Source organism: Oreochromis niloticus, linkage group LG2 (genome assembly GCF_001858045.2).
Source record: "Oreochromis niloticus isolate F11D_XX linkage group LG2, O_niloticus_UMD_NMBU, whole genome shotgun sequence".
Classification (NCBI taxonomy): domain Eukaryota; kingdom Metazoa; phylum Chordata; class Actinopteri; order Cichliformes; family Cichlidae; genus Oreochromis; species Oreochromis niloticus.
Window position 1 is genome coordinate 32753531 of NC_031966.2, and position 16649 is coordinate 32770179.

General features: G+C 40.1%; 1 protein-coding gene across 1 annotated transcript in view; it reads right to left on the reverse strand.

Annotated features, from left to right (window-relative positions):
- The window catches only part of pigg (phosphatidylinositol glycan anchor biosynthesis class G (EMM blood group)), an 84149-nt gene extending 68588 nt beyond the window's left edge, over window positions 1-15561 (reverse strand). The window contains exons 1-4 of the mRNA XM_005456329.4: window positions 15107-15561; window positions 14801-15006; window positions 4905-5114; window positions 4252-4440 (exon numbers count right to left, since the gene is read on the reverse strand). Coding sequence (XP_005456386.1) covers window positions 4252-4440; window positions 4905-5114; window positions 14801-15006; window positions 15107-15260 — 759 coding nt within the window. The 5' untranslated portion in view covers window positions 15261-15561. The remainder of the gene's footprint in view (window positions 1-4251; window positions 4441-4904; window positions 5115-14800; window positions 15007-15106) is intronic.
- Window positions 15562-16649: the final 1088 nt, after the last annotated feature.

Below are 16649 nucleotides of genomic sequence, written 5' to 3' on the forward strand. Positions count from 1 at the left end.
TGCCATCACCAGTGTGTGAATGTGTGGATGACTGAACGTGTAAAGCGCTTTGGGGTCCTTAGGGACTAAGTAAAGCGCTATACAAATACAGGCCATTTACCATCTGGTCATGAAACTGTCAACTGCCCGGTTACTTTTAAGGTTTTAAGAAAATGGGAAACTGCATATAAGTAATAAATTATAAATCCTTAACAGTTTATACAATTTTTTTGTTAAACCCCTTAAAAAAAAAATCAATCACATCTTGACTGACTGTGTTACATCCACTTTACTGCTTTACATCCAATTTCAAATCCACTGTTGTGGTGTACAACTTAAAATATCACAAAAATTGTCTGGCTGTCCAAAAACTTCATGACCTAACTGCTCATACAAAGAGCCATAAAAAGCATTTTGTTTTTTTAGTCCAATCATAACAACAGAAAAAGAAACCCCAGCAGTAAACTGTACATTTCAGATAAAGGAAAGACTGGAGCGATATAGCTCAGTAAAAACAACAATATTCAAGCTTTCCGTTTGAACTTAATAAAGATAACTGAAATAGACACATGAAACTATTTCCAGGTATAAATGTTTTTTTCACTTGTCTCCCTGACAGGCCTTAGATCACTTGCTTGTTCTGCAGGTCATATTTAAAAAGTTTTATACTTTAAACAGCAAAAGTAGAAACCAACCCGTAACATTTGAAATATATAGAAGAGAAGATTGAGGCCATGAGCTCTCCATTAACACAAAGGTCTTACTGAGGTCTTTATGACCAGGAGGTCCTGCTTTCCAATCATGTTTTAATGGTGTGTTACGTTAGTCCATGCTGCAGGTAAAGAATTTCTCTGTCCCTAATTTGCGCTCAGTTAAATAAGCCTCTCGCTTCATTTTGAGGTAGCCTCAAAACGGATCTCTGAGGCTACCTCCATCTCGAACCACCGTCCCTTTAAGAGCATCAAGGAGCGGCGGCAGTAAATAACACCCAGCTTACGTGTGCAGTGAGACATCCTGATACCTCAGTATCATAAACACCCGGATATATTAGAAGCATGTGCTGATTGAGGAAACGTTGTTTGGTAGGAACTTCTAAGATATCCTGCGGGACCCCACTGGGCTGTGTCTATATTTAGGTCATAGTGCTGCTAGAAGAAAAAAGAACAGGCACAGCTTCCACTAATGTGACTGAAGCAAGACTTTCAAACAGGTTTCATTCAAAGAGCTCACTGGGAGCACATGTGAGGCTGCCCACAGCACAGAGATATCGCCATGAGCCTGGACAGACAGTTTTTAACAAGACAGAATTAACAACTTTGGGATCTGGTGAAATGTTGTATCAACTTATCCAAAGGAAGGAAATCTTAAAGGGTTATGTGCACTTGGCTTCTGTTTTCAGTGCCATTTCAAATATACCAAAGCAAAGGGAAAGAAGAGGGAGGTTGCACTCTCATGTAGACATGACTTGACAATCTAAATACAAGCTCCATAGCTGAATGACAGCAAGAAAATGCCCATTAGCAACACACACACGGTGCAAAGACAATATGCATGCACAGCTGCCAGACCATGTGAAAGGAGGGGGAAAAAACAAAGGCACAAGACCTGCACACTGATCAAAGGCAACATTAAAGATAACAAAAGCTTAACAGTTTATTAAATCTCTGGCGGTTCCTGCAACAGATAACATAATAAATGCTGGAAACAGTGCAAATTCTCTGTGTAATTAAATGCCTACCTAAAAACTGGTAGTGTTAAAAAAAAATCACTGATAGCATCATATTAATATATTAACCAGTCATTACTTAATTTTTGCATATTTTCCTGTCTTTACTTTATTATGACACTAACTAGATTCAAACAACCATAAAAAAGAGTTACTCTATAAATTTATTAGAGACAAACAGATGTTGACAAGCAATAGCTAATTTCAGTTCAGTCTTACAAAGCACATCAGTCCCATTAGCTTCACACGAAAATCTGAAGGCAAAGCACTGAAACAAAATATGGGGAGCAAAATAAAAAAGTCTGTCCTACATTCACCTCTCTTTAAAATGGCTCAAATTATATTAACAATGAGCAGCAACAGCACTGATGGTCCAATACTCCATCCCTCATCTCTTCCTAAGAAAAATAACAGTCTCTTTTGAAGCTTAATGCTCCATGATGCTCAGAACCCAACAATGAAACCCTGGACCCAAAACAAAAGACTGAAAGGAGGTAAAATGCAAAGCACATACACGTAAGGTTGCAGAAAATGCAGAGTTGGATCTTTTCAAGGGTTTGCCAAAGTGAGCTACCCCTTACACATTATACACAGTCGTATAAGTTTCTTGGCCTTGTTTCAACTGGGCTTTCCAGGCCACAAAAAACTACCTCAGGTATTCAATAAGGTCTACTAAATTTATGTACACATCTTTTTGTAGACTCCCTCCTTATTATTTACCTTGAGTCCATCTGTGGCAACTGGAGGCTTGTCCGGGATATTTAACAGGCAATAACAGAGCTGAAGTACTTTAGTACTGCTTAATTAATGATTAAATACTTTGCCCATGTTTTTTTTTTTGAGTGTTGCAGAGTCCATTATTTTTGTTATGTTTTGGTTGTTTTTAGAAGAAAGCAACAAGACTCACATTTTATTTGCTTGGCAAACCAATTTTTTTTACATGTCTATGGGTCACGTATGGCCTGAAGGAGGCTGAAAGGGTTCCACAGGTCAAAACCAAATAATTTTCCTAAAAAATTATTTCTTTAAAGTCTTATCTTTTTAAACGGTTGACCAGGGCTCTGGATTAACTTTTTGGTTGCACTGGTGTACCTAACTTTTTTTCTTAAGTGCACACAAATTTTTTAACCACATTGCTTAACACCGCAGTTTTACATCTTCACATTTTTATCTTTTTTTTTAATTAGAGGACAGAGGACACTTGGTCAGTGCATTTATCGCAGCATATAATGTGTTTTCTGGATACATTGTGCTTGTCCAGCGTTTCAATTCGAAACATATTAGCACCAGTCACAAATGTAGTATTGCTGGCCATGGTTTTTCTACACTCACGACAGTAAATGCAGTGCATCATTTTGTCAGCTTTACTGTATCTTAGCCAGGGAAATTGGTCAAGCCACTCGCTTTGAAATGTATACACGTTCCCCCTTTAACTTTCAGTGGGCTCTGACTCGGAGTCGATCGTATGTGGCTCATTATGTGATGTCTTCTCCGAACCAGTGTTAGATATAACCTGAGAGGTTGATGGCTTAGTGTCACAGCACTGGCTATGAATTTCGGATGGATCAAGCCTTAACTTAACGAAAAAGTTATCAATCATTCTTTTCATCTTTCTCATTACCCACAGCTACATCTACTTCTGTCGGGCCTAGGCGACGCACCTCTTCTATCCGCCTGCACTTTTAAACGTACACACGCGTAGGACTACAGGAATATCTGGACCACGGCCAATCAGAGAGGTCCCGCCCTTGACTATCTCTGATTGGTTTAGACCATGATATAGGCATAATGTGCATCTGTTGTTAACCACACATCGACTCTCACAGTTGCAGAGACTTTTTTTTTTTTACTCAAACAGCTGGGACCTAGGATTTTTTTTATAGTCTTACCATTGAGAAATTAGGTCGCATGTGCAACCAAATTGGTCGCCAACCCCATGTTGCCCTCCGGTGCATCAGTCGGATTGTGAATGCGAGTGAATGTTAGATAGAAGCACTAAAAAACCTTAGGTATGACTGGGTGAATGCACGAGTTGTATAAAGCGCTTTGCTCAGTCAGAGTAGAAAAGCGCTATATAAGAACCAGTCCATTACACATCTCCCTCTGTATAATCTCTGAGGTTCTGTACTGATGGTGGTAAAAACTGCCACGACCGTGTCTGCAACCCAGCAGTGATGGCAGTCGAGAGGTACACCATCGGCAAAACAGCAGATGTGAGATCAATTTGACGTCAACTTTGTCATCCGGTGCTCTTCCCAAGGTGGAGAATGTTGACTATTACAAAGTCTTGGAGGTATTCTCCTGAATTCTAAAGATGTTGCCAGTTCCTGACTACCTTTGTTTCATTTAGAATCCATGCATCTCTCTAAAGACTTGGGTTGAAACTAGTTGGTAAATATTGCTAGTTAGCTACAATTAGGGGCCTTGGGATAAAAATAATGAGGTCTCATAAAAGAAAGATTTCCCAACAGAAACAAAAAGGAATTCTTCTATAACAGAGAATGCAAATGATGCACATAAGAGTAGAAATTAAGAAAATAATTTACCTTTGAAATGAGAGCACTATGGATCTTCTTCAGGATGTCGTCCATCTCCATCAGTTTGGGTTGGATTAGTGAGCTATACGGTCCACTGATATGACCAATGTGGTCCAGGCCTAGGTAGTGGAGGATTAAAATGTCCCAGTCATCTCTCTTTAAGGTGCTGTCCAAGTGACGGGTTACATTGTTGTCAACCTGGAAAGAAGGTGACGCACGTCTTTACATACAAGATTTAAGTCATAGTTAATTTTGGCTTATTTTATTCAAAATTCATCTCCATACAAAGACTATACTCATTAAATCTGAGCTGAGAGGAAATTTACCCAAACCTGTGGTACCCTTGATAAGTAAACATCCCTCCTATCAGGTAATGAGCTCAGAACCACCAAAATCCTAGTATAAACAAGAACAGATTGCAAACAGTCCCACAGAACATTGCCGCTAAGGCATATGGAGCTAATAGATGAGCAGTTTTGATGTGATGCTGGCTGATCAGCTCCCTTTATCCTTCGTATGACTTGGATCATTTTTATGTATCATTTCTAAAATCCATGTACCACATCAGCAACCAGGTGCTTTCATTCTTTTTTTTCATATTAGCAGAAAATTACATTACATGACTTTTACAAGCAAACCCCAACGGCTCGACTCACACATACCTCAGTGTAGTCAGACACGAAAAAGGAAGTTGTGCCGTCATATTCCATGAAGTGTTTTGGGAAAAGGCGCACCCAGGTGTCATCCCCGTAGAAGACCATCCTCTTCCCTGCAGTTTTGGCCTGCCAAATGAGGTTGTCTTCCAACAGTGCAGGAGAATTTAGGTTCATTACCACATCAATGAAGCCTGGGATACTGCCAGTGGTAAGAGCCTGGGGAGGAATATGTTTTTGTCATTGTCCTTTGAACAATAATTGTCTTTTAATGGTGTTATACAACCTTACAGTTTCATCATATTAACCCCACTAATTAGGATTTGTGCTGCAGTACAGGGATTGGTTAAAAAAATGTATACATTCATTAATTAATTTTATTATTAAGGTTAAAAAAACAGTCAAATTCCCATTAATTTAAATGGCTACTACACTGATCTAACATTAGAAATTAAACCAATTCCCACAACACCAAACCAATCTTGCTACCACAAATGGAAAGTGAAAGCTGAATCAGGTAGACACATGATATTTATGAAGTATAGTTTCTACCGATTTCATCATGGAATCTGAAATAAAACAACATCGGCCTCCATTTGACTGACAACTATAACACAGCCTATTTTGGAAACCAGGAAAAAGCTTGGTGCATCGTCGAGGGGGAAAGTACAAAGGCCTTGTCTTTATGCAGCGAAGTAGGCAAGAGATTGTAGATGATGGCAGGAGACATTGTTATTTAACACCCCCCCTCCATGTGCTGCCTGGAGCACAGCTCTGGATCCTCGGGGACACTCAAAAATCCAGACTAAAATGAGTAGTGACCAGGATTTATTATATGAGAAAAGCCAGAGGGAGCTGTCAAGGGGTCCAGGGCCAGAAAATTCACTGTCATCTATTCTTAAAGCATCATCCCTTATTGTGTTTATGTATTCATCTGATCAACCCTGATCAGGTGAGTCCACATCTGGGTATTTTGTTCAGTCTTTTTAGGGTTTTTTTTTTTGCTTACAAGACATTTTCAGCAATTTATGCTATATCACTGTATAGGTGCCACTTCTCTATCGCAATTCTATGGCTTCTTCACAGGAAAACAAACTAAAGATGTCACACTTCAAAAAATGGGGGTAGAAATGCATCAAGTATCATGCATCAATGTCACAAGATTCAAGCTTTCACGTTTTGAATACAGAAACCAGATGTGAATTTCTATGCCAATGCTGACACAGAGGTTTAGACTAATAATTTGGTGTTTCATGATTTTTTTCTGTTAGCATATTCTTTATTTTATTTTGTTCATCTTCATCTTCAGTGGTAACCACAACACTTCTGGTTTAAAGCCTATTTCACTATTCTGTAACATTCATTCAGTCCAAAATTGCATTTGAAACAACTGTGCAAAAGTCTTAATATTCTTAATATTGCAGTAGTGCAATGTTTCTATTGAAACGTTTGCAAACATACATGGACACACAGTATATAAGGCAAAAACAAAGTCTGAGAAATACTAACAAGGCTGAAAATCCATATTTGGTTATGACCACCTTTATTCTTCAACAAAGTCTAAACTCTCTTAGTGAGCTTTCTGACTAAAAGTAGTCTTCAGGAATAGTTCTCCAGGCTTCTCGAGGGACATTGAAAGCTCTTCTTTGGATGTTGGTTGAGGAGGCCAATCCATGACTGTGTGTTTTTCTATCCAGGTATACTTGGATACACATTGACAGTGACAATGTGCTGGGATTATTGTCATGATGAAAAATTAAGCTGTTGCCAATCGGATGCTTTCCACATGGAATTGCATGGTGGATGAAAATCTGACCAGACTTTCCTGCATTAATAATTCATAATTAAAATAAGCGAAATTCACCAACATCCCCAGCAATACTGGTTAAAAGGCAGCTCCAAACCATGACTGAGCCTCCACTGTGTTCTATAGATGCTGTACTGTTTTAGATTATAATGACAATTTTGAAACAAAATTTTCACAATTGGGTTCATCACTCCATCAGTCCCATCGCCACCAATTTTCACACCAGTTCTTAAGTAATTTCCCTTCCTTACGAATGACTTCTTGACTGACAACCTTCCACTGAGACCATTTCTGATGAGGCTTCAATGAACAGGTGACGGATCGATTAAGGGGCCAGATGAATCTCTCAGGTTCTGTGTCAGGTCTTTGCTGGAGTTTTTCATATTACTTAAATAGCATTTGAAAGTCATATCGTTAAGTGGTTTTAAAAACAAAAGATTCTTCTGAAAATTGTCAGGGATAGGGACTGGACTAAGAATGAGTGAAAAGCAGCCAATGTCCCCCCAAGAAAACGATCAAAACTTTGAAAGACCTTAAAAAAGCCTGAAGAACTACTACTCACTGCAACCTTTAAAAAATTACAAGGAATTCTGGAGCCTTGGAAGCAAAGTACAAAGAAGTCACAGTGGTTTACGCCTTTTGCACATCCTTGTAAATAACAGCCACTTATGCATACCAATATCTTTTATGTTTTTTAAGAGAAATAAGATTCTTCTTAAAATATTTGTGTCTCCCTATTTAAAAATGACAAACTAATACACAAACTCTGGTACAAAGTAACCCACTAACAGCAGAAGCCTCTCAGTTGTTTCTGTTTATTCACAGGTGTAACAAAAAGATGCCGCAGCTGGAAAATGAAGCTGAAATTCCGAAACCCATCCTCTGAGCTCTGTTCCTGAGCTCAATTATTCACAACTTCCTTCCTTGCGATTGTTTTGCCTCTGCCAGCGCAGGTGCTTGTTTCGGGGAGAGATGGATGCTTTCTGCTTCAAAAGCAGGCGTCTCTTTCAGTTTGTTCGCTCTCAGGAAGGTCCCAAGTCTATTAATAGAGACAGTCTGACTAATGGAAACAGTGCCTTGGACATAAAAAAGGGCAAAAATGATAACACTGTTTGCAAGAACAAATGAAGGGACATAAGCGTATCTAGATGATTGCACAGTAAAGAAAGATCAGTTTGAAAGCTGTGTAGAAAAGTTCAGCTTAATTAGGCTACATCTTAAAATCCTTCTGGATGCCAAAACGGCATCGAGAAGCTGCCCGAATGAATCAGTGATTCATCAACGTACTAATTACTGTCCCACAGTATGTGTCTAGGCTTGCGACGCTACTGCTTAAATGTCAAATACAATATCAGTGGGGTATAGAGACACTCTCTGGCATAGTGATGAAAACTTGTCAAGGTGCCAAAATGCAGACGGAAGGGGGCTGCGATTCAGAGTCCTCGAGCCTGGAAGAAGATTTTTCAGTTTCCTCCTCAGTGCTTACTTTCTCTTGACTCCTGAAAGGAACACTTTCTACCATTAACTTGAAAATATCCAGAATTTCTCAGGTCTTATTACCAGATAAAACCTATGGAGGTTTAAAACAAAAAACCTATTATGCCTTTCTGTGTTCTTACTACCCCGGCAGATACCAGCCTTTGAAACACTCACAGCGCATTGCTGCCACTGCTGCTATGATTAACTGAATTCACTGTCCAAGTCCGGCATCTCAGTAATGTCCACTGACTGCTGTGCCGGTGGGAGAGTGGGGCTCTACCGGCCACATGTGAATGCAGGACTGGGGAGGGAAACTAATTTTCTCTGCTTGCAATGGTAAGAATGAGTAACTAAACTGGGGATCATCAAATTTTGTAAAAATGACCCCCATGGTAGAGTTTTCCTTCGTACTAACAGTTTGTTTCCCACAAATAAAACAACACACAAAGGAAGGAAGACTCTAAAACCTCACTGTGCACCAGACTTGAAGTCAACCATGCAATATATCTCCATGGAGATATACTGTTATATTATTAGAAACTGTGGAGGTAGTCGTGTGTAAATTAATGGCTGTGACACGGAGAGATTATGATTTAGGTTAGTTGGCTGTGTCATAGCAGTTAATTGGGTGCAATGCAGTGATAGTGGGCAGTAATAGGCAGTTGGTCTGTAATGCCACCTACTGGTGTGTCATCAAGCCTCGACGATGCAACAGAGCACTTTTTGTTTGGCCAACAGAACTTCTGAATCACTTCAAGGTTAAACTGACCAGCGTGGTGACCGCAAACAAATCTACGCGTGCCTCTGGGCTGCAATGACTACATGCCTGTTTTTGTGTGACGCACCGGCTGCAGGGTGACAGCAGATGCCACTACACTAGGCTGTGTTTTTCTAGTTTTCTATCGGCTCCTCGATGAAAAAGCCCAGTTTGAAAGGTAGATGCCAATCATTCAGGATGTTACTGTGGAGAGTTGTGTCGAAAAATGAAGTCACCACATTAAGCCCAAAATGTAAGGTGAGTTACCTTGAATCTAGAGTTACAGCCAAGCTCTCTAAAAAGTGATTAAGTGGCCCTTCTGCAGGACTGCAGATGAACCACAAATCAAACTTGCATGTTTCTGGGCAGCCGAAGGACGTGCCATCTTGAATTTTCCCGTCTCCTCCGTGTCCATACTACACACCTCTGCTGCAACGTAAAACCTTCACACACGCGCTTCTAAATCTAAATTTCGAATTTACTCTTATTGATCTCCTGCTACGGCCGCCTGCCCCACCCCCTCTCTGGTCCTGTCAAGAAATCTTTTTCAAAAGGTTCAAATCCGGGACTGTTTTTCTAAGCTGTCTTTTCTCCCCATCGCTACCGCATCCTTCTCTAAATCCGGGGATTATGGTGAAACATCTGTCTCCCAGCAAGTCCACCTCAATCTTGCTCCACTCTATCCTGTCAGCCTTCCTCCACATCACCAATGACATGCTCCATAACATCACAACCGGCTTGTTTTTTCAGGGGGTTGTTCCCCTTTCTCTCACACATTTACAGAAAGTTTACTTTTTTCTGTTTAATTCACTTCTACCTCTAAGTATATTTTTACTTAGCAGATGTAATTGGCAACAGAGACATAGAGTAAAAGCATTCAAAACCCTGAATGTGAATTAGCAGATCAGCAGAACACCAACATCAATCACTCAATTAACAGAAAAACCCAGGACTTCATTACTTTAGTCATCTGCACTTCCCTTTTGCCAAGACAATCTATCCACCTGACAGGTGTAGTGTATCAAGATGCTGAATTAATAGCGTGGTTGCTGCACAGCTGTGTCTTCAGACGGTAATAATAAAGGTCGCTCTACATTTTGCAGTGTTATCACAGAGCACAAGGCCACAGATGATGCTGGTTTAGACGGAGGGTGCAGTTGGGATGCTGATTGCAGGAAAATGTGCAAATTTGTCAGGTTAATGTTTATTTCACGACCATAACCATGTAACCAAAGCAACCCGGGACCGCCACATCCAGCTTCTTGCTCGGCAGAAGCTGGAAATGGCGGTCCAGCCAACGGGACGGCTTTTTTGCACAATAAGAGAATTTCCTGCAAAACTCTCAGAAACTGCTATTCTGCATGCTCAAGGTCCTCACCAGTGATCACCTTTGACGGCAGCTGTCATGTTAGGGAAGTGTTCTCTTCAAAGATGAATCCCCAGGGTGGGGGATAGGGTGGGGTCATGTACTATCACTTAAAGTTGTTGCAGGATGATGCTCAACCCCACAGTACAAGGATCTGTACACAACCCTTTGAAGTTGAATCCCAGTCCTTATATGGCCTGCCTACTCGCTACACATGACCCCCTTTGAGCACATTTGGGACACTTTTTAATGGGCATGTACAACAGCCTGTGCAACATCCTGTCAATTAAAATTCAGAAAGACAAGAGGAGTGGGCCAATATTCCAAGACTACAGACTGCAGTCTCGAAAGGATTGTCAAGGACCGGCCATAAGTACTCAAGAACTTACAGACTGTGGACTGAGTTCTTAAGTACATAAGAGAACTAGTCAATATTTTGAACTTCATATGAATGGACTGAGTCTGGTGACATTCAGTGCCAACATGCACAGATGTCTTCAGGAAAGGGACTACAACTGCCACATTCCTAGTGTCAAACCACTCAATTAACAGAAAAGTACTCCATGACTTCATTAGTTTAGTCATCTAGTCTACAACATCAGAAGTATCTTACCTAGGCTAAGAAGCCACTTCTGACTTGACTTCTTCTAAGAAGAAAAAAAACTGGAGTGCTGTTCAGTGGTCCAAAGTGCTCCTTCAGATAAAAGCAAATGTTGCATTCATTTGGAAATCAAGGTGTTAGAGTGAAGAGCGCAGAGGCACAGAATCCATGGTCTTTGAAGTCCAGTGGAAACTTGTGCAGTCTTTGATGATTTGGGATGACATGTCCTCTGCTGGTGTTGGTGGTGGTTAGTCCACTGTGTTTTATCAAGTCCAAAGTCAGCACAGTCATCTACCAGGAGATTGTAGAGCACTTCATGCTTCAGTCTGCTGACAAGCTTTACAGAGATGCTGATTTCTTTTTCCACCAGGACTTAGCAACTGACCAAACAGTTTGCTGACCATGTTATTACTGAGCTTGACGGGCAAACCAATTCATCTGACCTGAAGCCCACGGAGAATCCATTGAGTACTGTAAAGTAGGAGATGAGAAACACCCGACCCAAAAATACAGACAAGCTGAAGACTTTTATCAAAGCAACCTGTGCTTCAGTAACACCTCAGCCTCCATGTCATAACACACCCATGCAATAGTTTGTGTTAACGGAGGCCCAACCAGTGTCGAGTGTATAAATAAACTTGCTTTTCGAGAAGTTGGACATTTCTTTATTATAAATCATTCATTGATTACTAAATTGATTACAATACTAAAATAATCTGAGATAATGAATTCCTGATTTTAATGAGCTATAAGCCACAATCATCAAAGTCCAAACAAAAAAAGAATTGAAGTATTTCCCTTTATGTTTAATAAATACAGAACATGTAAATGTTGACTTTAAAAAAAAAAGACTCTTTCTCTACCCTCCATTCTCCACCAGAGTTACTTTTTTGTGCCTCAACCTCTCATCGTGTCCACTGCCTAACCAACACATGCTTTCTGTCACCCTCACTAATCTGAAGATTGCCGAGTCAGCACTCTCACGCCTCCCATGCCAGACGCTACAGAGGAGAACTGTGTCCATACTGTGAACCTTCAGCAGCACGTTTCTCCAGGTCTGAGTTTGTATAGCAGTCTCCTTCTGTTAAAACAACTCGATGCTGTCAGCACATCCTCGATCCTCCCACCGCAGACCGCTTCCTCTAAGGCACAGGCTCTGCTTTTAATTTTGCCCTCTGACACTCAGGCACACATATTCTGCTTCACCTGACAATTTCAGTTAGATGCCTTCCCCCAAGCTCAGCACTACCCGACACCCATGGACAAAAGAGGGCTGCTCTTTTTCCCCGAAAATCATTCCCTTTGCAAAATCTCTTCAATACCACTGACAACAGCGCCTGACTGAAATATCAAGCTGTATATCACAAACATACAGGTAAAGGTTTTTACGTTGTCCATTTTGCACCAATATAAACACCTTTTATACGATTGCAGATTTTGAAATGGTTAGCCCGTCACACAGCTCCTGTTTGCAGCACATGTAGCTGAGTACCGATCACAGACGAGCAGGGGGGATTTACTAATAAACAATGACTCCATCTCTCTTTTGTAAATGTACATATAATGCTATTGGCTGATGATATCAATATCAGATATATTCCCTAAAAAGTATCAGCAAGGGCTCCAGGTAGGCTTTAATTGGTGGTGTGCTCTCTGTCTGTCTGCGATGTTAACGTGTTACAGCACAGCAGACTGTCATGAAAGGTGCACATGACATGACTCCAACTCCCTCCTGGCTCCGCTCCCAAAATACTCTCAGCAACATGACACATCATCCAAATGTGACAACACACCATGTTTTCACGCTTTCAGCCATCTAACCCTATTTTCAGACACGGGCTGAAAACTTAGAGGCTAATTCAAAATGTTCCTCACAGGTTCTTTTTACAAGCTTATTCTGGGCTCACAGAAGTACTGCCATTTCTAGCTTAAACACCTCTGATCATGGAATGATTTAAATCCTTCTCAGTACAAGTCAAAATTACAATCCTGGTCTTCACCAGTTTCACGTTTGTCTACAATCAAATTATTAAGAATCTGCAATTCTTAAAGGTGCTTTTGGGTAATTGCACTATGTATATATTGTTGTATTACCAGATCTTTGCACACCTCAATCACAGAACTCTTTTAAACCGCCCTAATAAATCAGGTTGGCACCAGAATCAACCTTCTCAAGACGTTCATCCATATCTAAAACAGTGATTAAGATCCTTTTGGGTGAAGATTTGGAGCTTTTCTTCATCTCCACCCCAATCACTGGTGGTGTACCTCAGGAGTCATCTTTAGGAGCTTTTTTGTTTATTTACATGTTCACTTTAGGCAAAATTTTTCATGAGCGCAATATCTCATTTCACTGTTATGCTAACATAAAACAAATATAGTAGTTTAATCATTAGTAGTCAACCTGCATAAGTTCCATCCTTAGCTGTCTCCAGGAATTTCATCTGAATTAAGTGCAAATAAGACAGAAGTTAAAAACGTAGCACCACCTTACTGGGTGGTGCTAAGTTGTTTTTTCAAGCTGAAGGAATTTTCCTAACTTAAGTCCATTCGCTCCCTTAAGGATATTAATACCAAAAGTGAATACGCACAAATCTGTGTGTATATCATGCGTACGAGCATTTCACACACAAATCCATCATTTATCAACATTTTCATACCTGAATTTGTTCATACTTTAGGAACAAATGCGAATCCTGTGTACAAACAAATTAAAGCCTGGCTTCCTTAGGAATTTAAACACAAGTCTTTAAAATGAATACTACTGCTACCACTAATAATAATAACAAGAATAAAAATAATAACTTTTATTATTGCATTTTGGTTATTATTTATAGTTTCCTATAACAGCATGAACCAGAAAATGTTCAGAATTACAATAAAATATTTTTTAAGACAAAATACTAAATGGAAAGGTGCAGGCTTTAACCTTTTTGATTTAAATATATTCCATTATCAGGTATCATATCATATATTAAATGTTCTTATCTTTTATTAAAAATGACTTCTATCATTGCTAGATGTCACACACTGTAGAATTTCTTGGCACTATTCCATGGATGCTGGAGATCTGGATTTTTTTTCTCTTTCATTGCAGTGATTTTCTCATCTGAGCTCTTAGATATTGCCAAACAATTGTTTCACTATGAGTAATAGTACGCAATCAAATGCTCTCCATCCACCGAATTTATCAGAAAGATTTGAAGACATTTATGTTTTCTATGGTTTTTGCTCGCTTCCAATTGTCTAGCTATTTTCTTTTAATCAAGACTTATACTATCCACAAGCATTTTAAAGTGTTATATTTTATTCTTCCTCCATACTGTTTTATTATGTTTCCTGTCTTGATTTCTCGCACTTTTTTTAACTGTCTGTTCACATAAACGCCCAATTTTCTCGTTAGTGTGAATCAACAGATTTCTATAAAGCACCAAAACAGATGAGATTTAGGGATGTTGTTTAAATCTGCATTTGAGTTGCAAAGCGGACAAAATGGACAGTAAACTGAGCATTAATACTGAGCCTGGGTTTCATGCCTGCAATGGAAAATATTACATGCCTTCAGCACCATAGAGAAAGCAGAGAAATTCGTGTGTATTTAAAGAAGAACTACAATGTTACAAGGTTAGGTTAGGTATGAACAACTGAATATTCCTGGCATCATCCGCTGCATGTTTTCACTACATAATAAAGTGCTAATGTAGAGTTTCAGAGATGCAGATTTATTTGTGGAGTTGGAAAGGATTTGAGAAATGCTGACAGTTTGGATCCAAGTGGTTGACTCACTACAGCAAACGCTAATCCAGAATTCTAACAGACACACGCCATGATGACAGACAGTGGACAGATTTGATGGGTGAGCTCTCATTTCAACATCATGCTAGTGGCATCCTACCTTGATCCTGGGCATAGTTACTGTAGGTGGTCTCGCCTTGGCCACAAAGCTGTGTGATGAGCCTCTTTCCACCACGTGCCTTGTGTAGGGCATATACATACGACCATTGGGTCCAAACACAAAGTCCTCTCGGAGGGCATCCACTAACATAATAACCACCCTTTTAAACAGGGGCTGCGGGAGGCGCGATGAATTAGGAGCGCTTCCTGTGAGGTTAAAAGAAAGCTTATGAGTTTTAACAGATTTAAGTCAACAGTACAGGCAGAAGAGAGGAGTGTGAGCAGATGTGGATGAGGCTGGACTCACCTGTCAGCGGCTCGGCTGGCAGATCTGACAGCTTGCTCTTGGATGAGAAAGAAGACTTGACAGGTACGGGGAAAAATCCCCGCAGGAAAAGTGCAATGCCAATCACTTCGAATATTAAAATAAAGGAGGCAAAAACAGACGAGCGGACCTTCATGGTGTTGGCCGACGGACACTTTAGGAAAACAGTAAGTTAGGCTACAGGGATAACTTGCTAGCTAGCAACCAATATAACGCTCTCTACTCTGTTTACTTAAATAAAAAAGAGCAGAAAAAGTCATGGTATCCCATTTCAGGTGGAAGCGCTGTGAATCAAAATATTAAAAAGCTACGTGTCAATGACCTGTAGTTGCGTGGTGTATATGTGGGCGTATTTTACAATAAAAACACTACCAGCAGTTAGCACTGTGTTCATTCATAGCTGCTTCCGCATTGATAGCATGAAACTACGGGTGGGACTTGGAGCCTAACAACACCAAATCGCGTTTCCTACGACGCTTGCTTGTCAGAGTGACACTGTTATTGTAAGGTCTTCACCTTACTATATAAAGCACCCCGAGGCAACTGCTGATGTGTTTTGGTACTTTAAAATTGAATTGAATATTACAGTTTTATACACACACACACACTATGACTTTCTGTTTAATTATAACGAAAGTTTTCCATCTGAATGTTTGCAATTATACTGTAGTACTGTTCTCAATAGCTTCCATCTCAACAGCAGAAGCAGTTGAAAGCTATTACTTGTCTGACAGCCACATAAAAACTGCCTGTTGGCAAACCTATGGCCATTCATTCCCTACGTTCCTGATTAATGGGCTCATTAGTCATCCGTCAGAGTCGTATGTGCTCTCCCTGCTATGCTGACAAAATGTGAAGGAAAAACAAGCCTATAATCTGTAACAGTCCACGCAGATTAATAAGAAGTGTTCCTCTCTTGAATCCACTACACGCGCTGAAGTACACTTTGTGAGCGTTTGTCCTCCTCCTCTTTACTGCAGCAAAATGCCAGCTGGTCCCTGAATTGGATTTGCTTACATTGCCTAAGTACAAAGGACAGCACTTAGAGGCAATGAGATACTTTCATCGGGGAAATGAACTGCTGGGGACAGTGTTGAATCTTTTGCACAATTTAAATGTGACACTGATGTGGTCTGACGCTGATGAAGCCTGATTGGAAATTAGCTGGGGACGGAATTAACTTCCACCTTACGGTGTGCTTGAGCTCCTGCTGCCATCTACTGGAAAAACAGGATAGACAACAATGAAGTTAGTTTTCCCCTAGAAACGCAGCATGAATGATGCGGAATATAAATTGTACTTCTTCCCTTTTTTTCATCTGAAAAGGTCTAAAAAACAACAAATAAAGACGTAGTAAGTATGAAGGACTAGGTTCTAAATAATATTGATAGGACCATGGGGTAAATTTAAAGTGCAGGTTGTTTTCCTAAACAAAGATGGTTTGATTTGAGTTATGCTTGCATTGAAGCACTGTTAACTGATGAAAATGTCCAATCAGGCTTCATCAGCGTCAGACCACATCAGT